The sequence below is a fragment of the Crocodylus porosus genome, unplaced genomic scaffold (assembly GCF_001723895.1).
Source record: "Crocodylus porosus isolate Cpor-Errol unplaced genomic scaffold, CroPor_comp1, whole genome shotgun sequence".
In the NCBI taxonomy this organism is placed as follows: domain Eukaryota; kingdom Metazoa; phylum Chordata; order Crocodylia; family Crocodylidae; genus Crocodylus; species Crocodylus porosus.
In genome coordinates, this window is record NW_017728932.1 from 11624499 (window position 1) to 11639354 (window position 14856).

Genomic DNA, 14856 nt, shown 5'->3' on the forward strand with positions numbered 1-14856 from the left:
CCCCACAGCAAACACAAATCCCAGACTATGCTGAGCTTATAGTGAAGTTTCTTGATGCCTTGATTGACACCTATTTGCCTGGAATTGATGAGGAAGTCAGCGAGGAATCCCTGTTGACCCCTACATCTCCATATCCTCCTGCAGTGCAGAGCCAGCTTAGTATTACTGCTAACCTTAACCTCTCTAATTCCATGACTTCACTTGCAACTTCCCAGCATTCCCCAGGTCAGTAAATGTATTTGTATTGTATATGTAAATACAATGTAGAAGTGAACAATTACCCAACTAAGTATACAAAAAGCCTCAGTAATATTCTGGGTATGTTAATACACTAAGTGCTGCTGCATTCCTAAGCAGGGTGAATATTAAACTATTGGCTACATGCTTCTGGCTCATTGTTCAGTTTTGTCCATCATGAAACTTGTCTTCGTGAAAATTCAAGTTTTTCACGTTAATGACGAGTTGCTTGGAATCGGGCTGCAAATGATACTAAGATGCCTAAAGGGGCTACCTTCTAATAACCAGTATGTATTGCAGTGGCCATTACAAACTAAATATATACGTATTAGTCTAAATATCTCCCTCTTGATAAGTAGGGACCTATTGAAATCATGATTTCATGGGAATCGCAAAATCCAGCATTGCCCGCAAAATCCAACTTACTGAAAAGACAACTTACTGAAAATAAAGTCTTGTGACACTGGCCCACCTGCGGAGCCGACTGGGGTGGGGAGGGGAGAGGGGACTGACTGCCTGCACAAAGGGCAGCCAAAGATGCCTGCCTCCCCTCACTGCTGATTGGTTGAGAGGGCTGCTTGGCATGTGGTCCCACCCCTCACAGCCAGTAGGGGCAGGTCTGCATGATGGACAGCTCTCGCAACCAGTCAGTGGTGATGGGTGGGGCCACCACGGCCCCTTGGCCAGAGGCATGGTGGGGAGGTGGAGAAATTTGCCATGATCAGCTGGTGAATGTGGAGGCTGGCCCTGCGATCTCCTTGCAAAATCGGCTGGCTACCTCTTTGAGTTGGGTAGATCTGTATTGATAAGTCATCCTGGGGATAACAATAAAATATAAGGTAGATGTATATAAAGTACGTGGCTAAAAAATAATCCAAAATAGCTACGTTCTGTGGATAAAGAGCTCCATGGGGGAGATCTAATAATGTGGTTTAATTGAAGACAAGCCCATGGGGCTTATTGGCATAATATCCCAGGGCAGAGAAAGATGATAATTTCTCTCAAAGTGAAAATGCTCTGGTGTATTTGCACCTGGAATATTATTAGGTTGTGACTGTCATGTTAGTAAAAAAACAAACAAAAAAAAAAGAAAATATTGACAAATCAAAGAGAGTTCCAAAAAGAATAATGGTTAAGAAAGAAATGATTGAGCAGATATGCTAAACATCTTTATCTTGGCTGTGCGACAGCCAAGTTGGAGGGTCTATAACAGCAGCTGTTTGAGGAGTGAGTAATAAGCAAGGAGAGTGGCCATGTAATGCAATACATGGGGACACGAGCTAGGAAAAATTGAATGAAATGTATAATAAAGCTGGAATGAATATCGGGAGAAAATTCTTGGCGGCAGGATGCGTTGGGCAGTGATTTTTTGAGTTGTTAACTTGCATCTTCTAGGAGTTGCTTTCCTGCCTCTTACAGCAAAATTACAGAGCGCACTGGTATGAGTGTTCAAATTACTACAGCACTGACAGTTAATCAGTGTTTTACTCCCATATTTATTTGCCTATTGTTGACAAGAGGGCTTATAGCTTCTTGCTCGCCTATAGGCCTGATTTTTGCAACGAACTGTATTCAGCACTTCTGTTTTCTGAGTAGCTTCTACTGGCCCAAAGCCAGGAGTTTGTTTGACTCCAGAAATCTGGCCTCCCAGTTCCCCTTTCTGCTCGCAGCTGCTGTATATGGTTCTTTCTGTTTCTAATGAATGTTACGCCTACAGAAGATGAAGCAATACCTTTTCAAGTGAGTAATAAAACCCTAACGCTGTCTGACTGTATGAGTGACCTCAACACAGCTTTCTGTGAAAAAGTAAACTTTTTTTTTTTTTTAGATCAGGTAAAACCATGTAGTTGATTTAATCATTGAAGTACTAAGTGCTAGGGTTATGTTATATGAAAATTCAGCCCAGCTAGAAAAAAATCATCCTATTTACAATAAAACAAAACATCGTTTGCTTTCCAGTTTCTGGCCCAGCCAGGGCAATTTTATTTTTGCGAAGTATTTTTCTTCCAAGTAAGGAAACTGAAAAGAGGGGTACTGGTTTGTTCACGAAGTTGTACCCTGTCTATTATCACAGTTTGCTTCGGGGAGGCTTGTATTGTCACTGGGGTGTTGGTACTGTGTCTGTGTTGCACGTTGCCATGCTGAGACCAAGTAACATGGCAACATTGGTCTGGAAGGAACTTCCTAGATATAGATCATATCATCCAGTGCAGGTTGCTGCCACAGGCAAGAGCTCTGTATAATTCGTTGAATGAAAAACAGGAGAAGAATTGGAGTAGGATGCAGATTAATGATCACAAGATGTCAGCTAAAATAATCAACGCTAGCTAGTATTAAATCAGCATTTAATAAGCTTTCTGGAGATCCCTAGAAATCTTTTTGTCATGATGTAAACATGTTGCATGTTTTTAATGTTACCATTTTATTAATGTCTTAAGAAATGGCTTTAACCCTGACTGTTAACCATCATTAATGTGGTTGGCTGAAATATTAAAAAGTGATAGTGAATTGAGCAAAATTGGTCAACTTTATTATTAAAAGTAGAAGAGGAAGGTCTGGACCCTCCTGTACATGTTTGTAAATGGACAAGAATCTGAAAATTATTTCTAATAAGTTATAAATACTAATATCTAAAATTGTTCAAAAGAAAAGAGTTCACAGTGAAAAACTCTGTGCTAATCTGTGCCTTATACACCATTGTAAAACAGTAGTTTCACTGTTGTCGTCTTTTGGCCATTAGCAAAATCAAACAGGATTAACAGGGGGGAGAAAAAAATGAAAATAAATAAGGACATTAAAAACACAGAAAAATCAGGGCATGCCAAGTCAGTGTGGACAAAATAGTAATAGAGATCTCTATCTTTAAGGCATCTCATTCTCATTTGCAATAATATGACACCTTCGTGGTGACTCCAGGAGTTTTCATACAGTGAAGTGATATTGGAAAAGTATTAGTGTAGTAAGGGATGAGTTTTCTTTGAGGATGGGGGGGAACTTCACTGTGTATTACCTCTTTATTTCATCATCACTTCCCAACTGTTATGTTTTTCTTAGCTAGGAAAAATGAAGTAGCCAGCACTCTGCAAGCCACTAGTAATTGTTTCTACAGCCTGCTCCTGCTGTCAGTGGGGATGCAGTTTACAGATTGGTGATTTAAAGGGCATGCGTTGATTAGAGGTGCACCAATAAGAGATTTTGTGGGGGGCGATACTGATAGCCAGTTTTTAAGGAGGCATATCAGCCAATACTGATCTGATTTCCAATAAACAGCCTGGTAGCTTGAAGATTTGTGTGCAGCTGGTAAGTCTGTTATGGTGGGAGAGCCGGGAGGGAAGAGGCATGTGTGGGGCAGATCAAGACCCCTGTAGTGAGGGGGGCGTGGGGCTGCAGCCGCTGCCCAGCCAGGGTGGGTTGCGGGACAGAGCTGTGGCTTATCTGGGGGGCACGGGGAGGGGTGCAGTAGCCCCTGCTGCTGCATGCACCCCAGCAGGCACGGGGAGTGTGCACCTCCTGGATCTGGGTGCGGCGGCTCCAGCTGTTGCCTGGGGCTGAGTTGGTGCCGGGCTTTTCCTGGCTGAGGTGCACTCAAGGTGGGAGGTGGCAGCACGGGGGGGTGGGGAGCTGCAACCACCCTAAAATTTGCCGTTGCCCCCTCCCAGCACCACCGTCGCCCAGCCCGAGTGCAGCCCCAGCCCAGGACCATCCCCCATGCACACGCCCCCCCACCCCATGCCCTCCCATGTTGTGCGCAGTGGCAGGAGCTGCCCCCCTCGCCGCATGCCCCCCCAGACAAGCTGCGGCTCCATCCTGTGCCCTGCTCTGCCCTGGCTGGGCAGCTGCAGCCCCACTCCCTCCCTCACTGCGGGGACCTTGATCTGCCTCCCCTTCCACTGCAACAGCCTTACCAGCTGCACGCAGCTCTTCAAGTTGCTGGGCTGCGCTCCTCGCCGCCTACCTACTGTGCTGCCGCCGCATGCGTGCACGGGCGTTTCTTGGCCAAATTGTCAGCGGCATTAGGCCAGTTTCTGATACAGTACATTTTCTTTATATTGGTGCCAATCTGATATCGGACCATTGTATCAGTGCACCTCTATAGCTTTCATATAAATAGAATTAGTAAAAAGTAACTAAAAAAAATCAGGTGGCTGGTGTCTGTCTTTTTACGTTTGTCAGTATTATAAATGTTTTATTTGTAATGTGAAGACTGCTAAATGAAGTGCAAGGTCAGAGATTGTGAAGAGTCTGCTTTGGGGTCACAAGGCGCTGTAAGTACAGCTTGTTGGAGCAGACTCAAAGAATAGTCTGCTGGAGCGTGGCAATTACTGTGCTCCAGCAGACTCTAGCGTCACATGCATCAGCATCCCCGTGCTGAAAAATGGCAGCGGGGGTGCTTTAACTAGAGCTCACTTGATGAGCTTTAGTTAAAGTGTCCATGCTGCCATATTTCAGCGTGGGGATGCTGATGCATGCGCCGCCCGGGCTGCTTTAATTAGAGTGGCTTTCAGAACCGCTCTAATTAAAGCACCCTGCCTTCCCCCTCTTCACTCCCAGAGCACATGTATAAATGACCTGAATGTTAGTGCTGTAGAAGCTAGTTAAGAGGTAGAATAAAGCTTTCCGTTTTAGCATTTAGCATCTGTTGATGTTGAAAACTTAAAGGAGGCAGAAGAGAAAAATGAAGTTTTCAGCCTGAAAAGAAAGCTGTGTATGGCTTTGAACACACAGAATATATTTTCACCAGGGTAAAATCAAGAGAGTAGACAGAAGACAAATGTAGTTTACACAAATCCAGTTCAAATTCTGGGGTAAAACTTTATCTCTTTAAATTGTGCTTTTGCATGGGTGAATCTCCATAGCTTATTCCCACTGTAGGTAGGCATTTCCTCAAGGCAAGCAGGATGGTTCTTGCTTCCCACATCACCTACTGGGAAGGCACTGTAATAGCTACTTACTGTTTGCAGCTTCCCTTACATGCGTGTCTGCTGATCTGCTTCATGTCTTGGGGTAGTTTACATCAGGGTACAAAACTAAGTTATGCTAACGTAAGTGTCTTATGTGCCCAGGCCTCTCAATTCTTACATTTCTCATACAACTGACAGAACTGATTAGTATTTTCTGGCTGTGTGTTATATGGATGAGTAATTAAATAATTACTACATAACATCCCAATTTAAAAAAAAAATGTAAGTCCTTCCATTAAATCCATCACCCAAAAAACTTATTTTCCTAGAAGCTCTATGGTAACTAAGCTTTTTTTTTTTGTAGATAACTACATGATGCAGAAGATGATACGTTTTAATTTTTTTAAACTTATTTTCAGAACTTTTCAAATACATGCACCAAATGAGAGGAATACAGAAGGATACATCACGTCATCTATTAAGAACATAGGTATAAATCGTAACTTAATCTAGGCAAAAGCTTTCCTAAGTTATCGATGATTCCTGTCCAATACACCTTGAAGGGCTGATGTTCAGAGGGAAGGTGCTCGATGCTTTCTGATAATCAGCCCTCAAATGTGTCTCAAAACAGGCACCTAAAAATGAAAGCCCCCCCAAATCATCAATAACTTATGAAAGTCTTGCTCTGTGTCCTTAACTGAAATGTTCTTCTCTCCCTTCTCTTTGCCTTTATTTCTCACTAGCATCTTGCTGCTTTCCTGGAATGTACCCACTGCATTCTGGCAACGGAAGGGAAGGAGGTTAAGAATTAAACCAATGGTTTTCCAACTTTCTCATAAAGCACAGATCCTTCTTTAGTCCACCCCTCCCCTCTCCCTCATTTTTCCACTGCTCAAGCTCGGGCTGCCAACAGGTCTTCACTGGTTTATAGTGTGGTGTTAAACCTGATTAGCTTTGGGTGTTTTTAGTTAGAACCTGTCTTTCCAATTGTTTGATTCTATTGATCATTTCATTGATCCGCTCTGTCACCATTGTCCGCAACTAAGGATGCGTTCTGAGTCGTATTGGAGGCTTAGCTTCTCAGGGAAGTCAGATCCTTACCATGCACATGTGCTCATTCCTCCTACTGGGTCTGTTGGGATGCAAGTAGGCATCTATCAAGATGAAATGCCACAGTATGGGATCTGAGGTGACCATACAATCTTTCTTAAGAGATGCAGCAGCCACAGGACCACAAGGTAAAACAAGACCGCCACCGTGATCCACATGCTATAGAACCACTGACCTAGGAAATCAACTTTGGGCAAAACCAGTGTTCCCCTATCACAGCAAATTAAGTAAATGTAATGCTGACCACTGACAAAAAGGTTTTCAGTGTGGTAACAAAATATATTGAGAGTTGCAGGTATTAGAAATTTTCCATTTTCTGTCTTTGGAAATGGGGGAACTAGGCGAAACCATTGTTTGTAAATGTTTTGTCTGTCATATTCTTTTTTCTTATCATGGACATTATTCACTTACGTTTTTTTCTTTCATTCTGTGTCTGTGAAGCTTCTCTGCCTTGCTCTAAATCAGCAGTTTTCATGCAGCTTCCTCATCAAGGTACTCTCTACTTTCATCCTATTTGCACGAGATACTGCTTGATCTGCATTAGAGTTGGGCTCATGGCATGAGAAGTCATTTACTAATCTCTCTAAATACAGGAATGACTCCAGAGTACTTGTAAGTAAGTGCCAAGCTGTTGCATTTCTTGTCAAGTAAAGAGCAAATGATAATACTTAGAATGCAGCCAGTGGGATTGCGAGGCCCATCCTTTTGACGGAAGGCAGTTTTGAATGGAGAAGTTGGCACCTTGATACCAAAGGGCGAGCTATAAAGGTATTCTGTTGCTGCTGCCAGGCAAAGAATAGAGGGGGGAGAAATGTTTCATTTGAACTTGTAGGCAATCAGTTTTGACCATTAGTAATTAAAGGACCTGCGTTGCCTTTTTTGAAAGAGTCATTTTACAACTTCAGCTCATGCATAGAGAAATATAAAAGAAATGCAGAGGATGGTTTTGGGGTGGTTGTTTTTTTGCCTCAGCCGTTTGGGCTGCTTCCTCATTTTTGGTGTATTTGGTGAATCTGAACTGTGGAGTTTCTGCGTGTCTTTATGTGAAGTGGAAGTTTGAAATAAACCACAACTGACATGAAGAACCAAATGCATTTACTCGAGTTTAGGAATAGCCCTCCAACCTTGTAAAATAGTGGGGCTGATCCTGCACTCATGAGCGAAAGTGAGAGAATCTGCTGCGTGTCTAGTCAGAACAAGAGGCCGGTTTCCCCACTATAAAACAGAAAACAGTAGGAGGTCTGTGGTTTGTAGTAAAAATGGTTTTGCAACTTTTTATTCAGTCAGTAAATTGTCACTTGGTTTTGCCTTCCATAATTGGGTAACATTATAATCCGAAGCTCTGTTAACGTATCTTTTTTCCCCACTTGTTCTAGTTTTTGCTTTAGGCCACATTTTAGCTGCTAACATTACAGTCATTCTCTGCGCAGCGTTCATTCCAGTGCTGACCACTTACCACGATTGCTCTTGAGAGTACTCTGTGCACATACCATACTTGATGCATTCATTTTGCTACAGAAATAACGAGGCAGAAACTCCGTTGCACCAAGACATTTGTACAGGAACGATTTTTCAGTCAAAATAAACTGGCTTCGGCATAAAATTAGTCAGTGACTAGAAATCTGTTTGCACTGAAATGATGTTTCAGCTCTGGTGATTTTGTCTTAGGGTGTTAGCAATAATGACTTGTAATCTGTGGTCCCTTCTGTGTGGACCGTATTCAGAAGTGCTTGCCTTAAGGGTTGTATTTTTCTGGCATAAAATGTTAAGCCTTTACTATTAACTTATTGCAGCTAAAAGAATGTAGAGAGGATATAATGCCACTTAGAAAAGCTTATACATTTGAACTTAAATCCTGTCAATGGTTTCATCCTGATACGCCACCCTCTAAGCCTTGTCTTTCCTTTGAACTGTGTGAGTGCAGTTCTAACAAAGGTTTTGAGACATTGAGTACTTGGCACCAACCACATATACTTTGAAATTTCCTGTTCTGATAACCTCTCTTCTTGGGCACTCACCGTGGTCTTTAGAAGAAGTTGTGATTTCCAAGAATTTAAGTAACGTTTTAATTGCTGTTTGTCATCACTCAAAAAAGCAGTTCATTCTTAAAGTGCTTGTTCCTATCGATTCCACTTCTGGTGTGCATGTGCCCTATGCCCGTGAGATGCAGATTTTTTTGGCTAGCTGTCTGTTAGGGTCTCACCTGTGCCCTGGATGCAATTTATACCCCTGAGGCTGTAGTTGGAGGGGGAGGGAGAGAGACTGTGTGCAGAAAGGGAGTGTGTATGGTACCTTTCACATTCTATACAATAGTTCTATAATACTCACTTCTGATTCGTAGGCTTGCAAATATGAAGGGCTTTTTCCTTTTGCAAAGAAAAGCCTGTTTGCCTTTCAGACGAACCTGATACAGTGCCAGTAACATTTTCAGTCATCTTGTTTGACATGCTTTTGTTAACAGTATATGAAGTAGCTGGTTATTTCTGGCCAAGCTGAGAGAGTGATTTTGAGTCCAGTTACTTCCTTGCTTGCGGGGGGTTATTGAGAAATTAGTATATATGAAAGGTGCTGGGGTGAAGTCATGAGTCTGTCACACAGCGCAATACAACTAACAGCAATGCAGATGTTTCTCAAGTTACCCCACCCTGATACCTTGTCCCTAACTTGGAAGAGCTACTTTGAAGAGAAATAAGGAGCATACATCACTCCAGACCTCTGGCCTCTGTTGACATTCCCTTAACCACTTTGATGCATGCGCCTTTCAGCAGCGAGCACGTGTCTGTAAGAACTGGACTGATGTCTTTCACTTCATGTGGGCTACCAAACAGGGTGGGAGTCAAACCAGCCACATGTTACGGTAAGAAATGTTACCCAGTCCCCTGAGCCATCCATTCCCTGGGACTTGTCTTGGCCTATTTGTATGCTGGGGGATTTTCAGCAACTCTTTTACTCTTTGTACAAGAAATAGACATCGAGTGCAAAATAAGGAAGCTAAGCATGCAAGCTGAGGAAGTATGTAAGGTGGCTAGAAAATTGGCTGGATTGTGAGGCTTAAAGCGGGTAGCAATCAATAGCTCAATGTCTAGTTGGCAGTGGGTATCAAGTAGAGTGCCCCAGGGGCTGGTCCTGGGGCCAGTTTTGTTTAGTGTCTTCATCAGTGACTTGGAAGATGGGATGGGGTGCACCCTTAGTGCGTTTGTGGATGACACTGAGGTGGGAGGAGGAGTAGCTATGCTGGAGAGCGAGGCTAGGATTTAGGGAGGCCTTGACAAATTGGAGAATTGGACCAAAGGAAATGTCATGAGGTTCCTTCCCTAAGGACAAGTGCAAAGTCCTGCACTTAGGACAGAGCAATCCTATGCACCAGTACTGGCTGGGGGCTGACTGGCGGGGCAGCAGCTCTGCAGAAAAGGACCTGGGGGTTACAGTGGACAATATGCTGAATATGAGCCAGCGGTGTAGCCTTGCTGCAAAGGAGGCTCACGGTATACTGCGCTGTGTTAGTAGGAGTGTTGCCAGAAAATCGAGGGAAGTGATTATTCCACTCTATTCAGCACTGGTGAGGCCACATCCGGAGTCCTGTGTCCAGTTTTGGGTCCCCCACTGGGAAAAGGATGTGGACAAATAGGAGAGTCCAGGAGGGCAATGAAAATGGTAAGGATGACTTGTGAGGAGAGACTGAGGGAACTGGGCTATCTAGTTGAGAGAAGAGAAGACTGGGGGGGATTTAATTGTAGCCACTTGACGGGCGGTTCCAAAGAGATTGGGGCTGGACTGTTCTCAGGGGTGGCAGACAACAGAACAAGGAGCAATGGTCTCAATTTGCAGCAAGGGAAGTTTAGGTTAGAGTTTAGGGCAAACTTTCCCAGTAGAGAGTAGTAAAGGACTGGAACATGCTGCCCAGAGAGGTGGTGGAGTCTCCATCCTTGGAGGTTTTTAAGACTCCACTAGACGAAGCCTTGACTGGGATGATCTAGCCGGGGATAGTTTTGCTTTGAGCAGGAAGTTGGATTAGATGATATGAGGTCCCTGCCAACTGTAAATTTGATGATCCTGTGATTCTGTATTTGGAACAACAGTAGGCATAACCTTTCAGCTCTGACCTTTAAAATGCAAATCAGACCAAATTTGTTGAATTCACTATGGCTTGCCTACTCCTTGTACTACACAGTACAGGCAACCCCTGCTTAACACGGTTTCACTTAGCGCTATTTCACTATAACACTCATTTGAAATTGATACCTGATTTCACTTAACGCACAGTGATTTTTTCCATTATAACACTGGTAGTCGCCATCCTGGGTCATTAAAAACAATTGCACTCACCCTCTTGGGTCGTCAGATGCTTTCGGTTTCGCTTAACACTCATTTCACTCAACGCTTGTTTTTTCAGGAACCGATTAAGAGTGCTAAGTGGAGGTTGCCTGTACCTGATATGGAACATGATGCAGATGAGAAGTTATGATGCGCAAATGTGTGCACGATTAGCAGAGATCCTGGTTTCCTCTAAGTAAAAAAAAAACCCCAGAAAAAAACCCTAAATTTTCTGATTTAAAAAAAGAACCCCAAATCCATATTTTTCTGTGATTATAGATAAATATATAGATAGATATAGATATCTAGCTATCTCTCTATCTATCTGTCTATCATATGATGATTGTATCTATATCTATCTATCCATACGATTCTTTCAGGGGTGCCATGGAGGGACAAGCAATATTAGCACGGTTAAGTGTGGAAACACCTCCAAGTAGTTTACAAGATAAGCCCAGAGATTTCAAATGGGAATTCATAGTGTTAAAACTGCTCTGTGGTCTTTCTCTGAGGTCTTGGCAACAAAAAAGTTGATCTAGTATTTTTTTTGTAATACAGAAATGAGCGACAACTAAGAGCTGGCATTTTTTGAGAGGTGCCTCAAGTCTAACGAGGGATTCCTTGAGTCTGCCGAGGTTGAGAACCACTGTTAATCGGCTGCATAAACTTCTTTTTGCCTCAGCTGTCCGCTGGCCCATGTAGTACTTACCTACCTACCAGGTTAATCCAGTGTTTCTGGGGATTGCAACTCAGCACAACTCCATGCCCAAATTCTGCAGAGGATCTTTAACATTTCTAGTACTTATTGCTAAGAATTTGAGGGCAGAATTATTAGGAGTAATTTAATTGCAGCTGGGCAGTGTTGCTAATTTATGACTCTTGGAAACAAACACTGGCATTGAAAATGCCTTTGTTACTATTTATATTTCAATATTGACTAGATCCCTATTGGGCTAGGAGCTGTACATTCACATAATAGGCTACGTATCCCTGCCCTGAAGAACTAACAGTGTTATCTATATATTATGGGTGAGGAGCAGGCACAAAGAAATCGACTGACCGAATTGCCTGGCAAAGCCAGGAACCGAAACCCAATTTTCAGTCCTTGTACACTGTTTTAAATGTTGAACCATCTTTCCTCCACTGAAATGCCAGCTCCCATTTTGTTCAAAATCAGCAAGAATGTAAATGTCCATCTCTTCCTTCAGTAAAAGTCCTTGAATGAAATTCCCTTGAGTCCACTGTATCCATTTCACATTCAGAAGCTAACTCAAGAAAAAATGTTCGTCTTAGTGTTATGATTCAGTTCATCTACAAAAGAAACTTGAAAAGTCACTTGAAATGATTGTGGGCTCAGAGGCTGGATATGTTTTCAAGTAAGGATAGAAAATGCGGTTCTCGCTGTATCCAGGTTTTATCTCTGCATGCTTCTTAATATAGATCAGAAACAGAAGGTAGTTGTTTGTATTCTCCCTCTAGGACCCCCAAGACCCGAACCTCATACAGAGAAAAGAAGCTTACTGCAGTGCGTGCACGCTATTTAAATAGTGTGTACCATAACATTTTGGGTTAGTTGAAACAAAAAAAATAGTGGATACTGGAGAGATGGATGTAATCCAGGTCTGTATATCCTGCAGTGAAACACTGATTTCAGTTTAGAAAATGCTTTACTGGACTCGGTGCAAGTGTCTGCATATTGTCATTTGGTGGTGGTAAAGGCATATTGGATTTAAACATGCCAGGACATTCCCTAGAGGCTCGTTTATTTTGATTAGTGGATCTTTTTCTGGGTTTTTTTTCTTTTTAATATCTTTTGACCTTGGACAGCAATTAAATACATAGCAAATATCATGGTATTTTGGTTTTAAAGGCTGTTTTCACGAGTTGTAATTGATGTTGGTAAGTATATGATGATTGTATGTATAATTATGGCAGTTTAGAATCTGGATGTGTGTTGTCATCCCTTTCTTCATGCTTTGTGAAAACATCAAATCTGATCCTGAAGGCAGTTTTTCATACGTTGCAAACTTGTATCAAGTGTATTCTTCCTTTGCAAGAGTTCACGGTTCATGAGATTTACATGCATCTCTTTTACGAAATCAGTAGATTATACATAATTTTAAAATACGTCCACTATCCTACCAGCTCCTCACTGAAATGTGGGTGTTTAAGTTTTACCCCAGAGCAGTGTAGCCGTATTTTTATGGTAAGGGGCTGCGTTTCTGTGTAGTGACTTGAACTTAAGTGTTAAACATTGAACGATCTCAAGATTTCTCCCATTCTGCAGCATTTTTTATAACTGAACTGTTATCCATTAAAATTAGGCCTGCAGGGGAGTTGGATTTTAAATTATTTTCTGCTTAGGTGGCTAGTCGCATCCTTAATTCCCATCTCCCGCCACCACCCCAGTAACACCAAGCATATTGAGCTAACGTCCTGAATTGAAGTACAGCCCATGTCTGCAGTCGACATAAAAATGACCTCATCATTTGGTGGCAAAACAGAGCTGGCAATACCAACCGTGCCCTGCTGCATGTAGGGAACTTCAACCTTTTCTGCCGAAAATGAGAAGTAGAGGAAAGGAGTCTGCCAAGATATGAAGCAAAGATCAGAGTAGTAGACTCTTCTTGGTGTCCCGTATCTGAGACTGTCCCATACGAGTTGGGCATGAATTCTTACGGGCTTAAGCCAGCTTGATTTTAGTTGGTTTATATTGTTGGGAGGGGATCTGAGCAACGTAGGCGATTGGAAGGCGACCTCTGCTGGGAAGTTATGGTAAGGTTTATATTGGAAATGCTCTTTGGTCTTAGCCTGCCTGCTTCCAGCTTTTACCTGCAATAATTCTTGTTTCTATTTACGTTCCTTTCTGCAACTGTATTACCTTAGCTGGAGGAATGTGTCTTTTTTTTTTTTCCCCCCCCTGCCTTTTAAGATACTTAAGTGTCTTTGTGCTCAGTGATTTGCAGAAAACACTGCCCTTAAGAATTCAGTCACAAGATAAATGGGACTGAGACTCCTGTCCCCTTTATTCCCCTTCAGGAATTGACAAGGAGAACGTGGAACTCTCGCCTACCACGGGACACTCCAACAGCGGAAGGACACGCCACGGGTCTGCGAGTCAAGTGCAAAAGCAGCGAAGTGCCGGCAGTTTCAAACGTCACAGCATTAAAAAGATTGTGTGAAGCTTTCTTTGGACACTAACTGACATACTCGGGCTCCTCACTAGTGGCCCTCCACCAGTTGCGATGCTGCACTTAATTTTTAACGTTCCCATCCTGTCAGCCGCGTTGCCAGATGATCAACTCTTGAAACATTGCCTGAGTTTTAATGCCTTCTTTACCCTTCTCCTGTTTTTTGATTTAAGCCAGTGTTCCGGAGCCATTCTACAAAACGGTTTGTAGATCCCGAAGAACTTTGTAGGTGAAGAAAGTCTGGAATTCGTTAACACTGCAGTACAGTAACTGTTCAGAGATGAAAGCCATTTCTCATAGACAGTTCTACCTTGCTTTTGTTATTATGCCTTGTTTGTTTCTTCTTTAAAGGAAAGTGTTAATGCTTAATAGTGTTTGCACACTTCTCAAGTTAGTGTCTCTATGAGCCAGGGCTAGTAACTGTAATCCTGGTCTTAATTCAGATCCATCAGATTTTTAGCTGTGGACTTTTTTTTACCATACTTAAAAGAGTCCTACGATATTAGCCACAGTGCGGTAAGCCTAACCAGGGGTTGATAAATTTTTAGCGATGAGCAATAAAAGTAAGAGGACAAGGAGGCCATTTAAGTCTCGCCATTCCCCAGAACTTAGCTTCACATACTTGCAACTATATATGGACCAGACTGGACAAACTGGCTTTTTTCCAAAGCACATTTATTTTTGCTGAACTTTGACTGCACTAAAAAATATGATTGTATAGAGGAAGCAAATTGTCAAGACTGCATTTTTATGCTGTCATAGAAACTGCTTTTTTTGTTTCTATTTAGCATGCACTCTAGTTTTGCCCTTTCTGCCAATGCATGCACCTTCAGGGAAATCCTGGCAAAAGTAACTATTGGGATATGGAGAGGAAAAATTATATGAATTAACTACCAACGGTCATAGAGTTATGTTTGGCAGAGCTGCTTCTGTGCTGCCTAAACAATGAGACAGAAAACAATTTATGTTCATTTAAATTACCATATTTACTTGAACACAAGACTAAGTTCCCCCTCTCAATCAGCATGGGGAAAAAGGCCCTTCATTTTCCATCACATAAAAAGAAACCTCATTAAAGACCTTATGTTTCAAGTCACGGTGAG

General features: G+C 42.4%; 1 protein-coding gene across 3 annotated transcripts in view; it reads left to right on the forward strand.

Moving 5' to 3' along the window:
• The window catches only part of NF1 (neurofibromin 1), a 141073-nt gene extending 126771 nt beyond the window's left edge, over positions 1 to 14302 (forward strand). For 2 of the 3 annotated variants that reach the window (XM_019545597.1, XM_019545598.1), the window contains 2 exons: positions 9 to 225; positions 13602 to 14302. In XM_019545597.1, coding sequence (XP_019401142.1) covers positions 9 to 225; positions 13602 to 13744 — 360 coding nt within the window. In that variant the 3' untranslated portion in view covers positions 13745 to 14302. Of the gene's footprint in view, positions 1 to 8; positions 226 to 5557; positions 5629 to 13601 lie in introns of all 3 variants that reach the window. The other variant, XM_019545599.1, reaches the window with a different exon arrangement.
• The last annotated feature ends 554 nt before the right edge of the window (positions 14303 to 14856 follow it).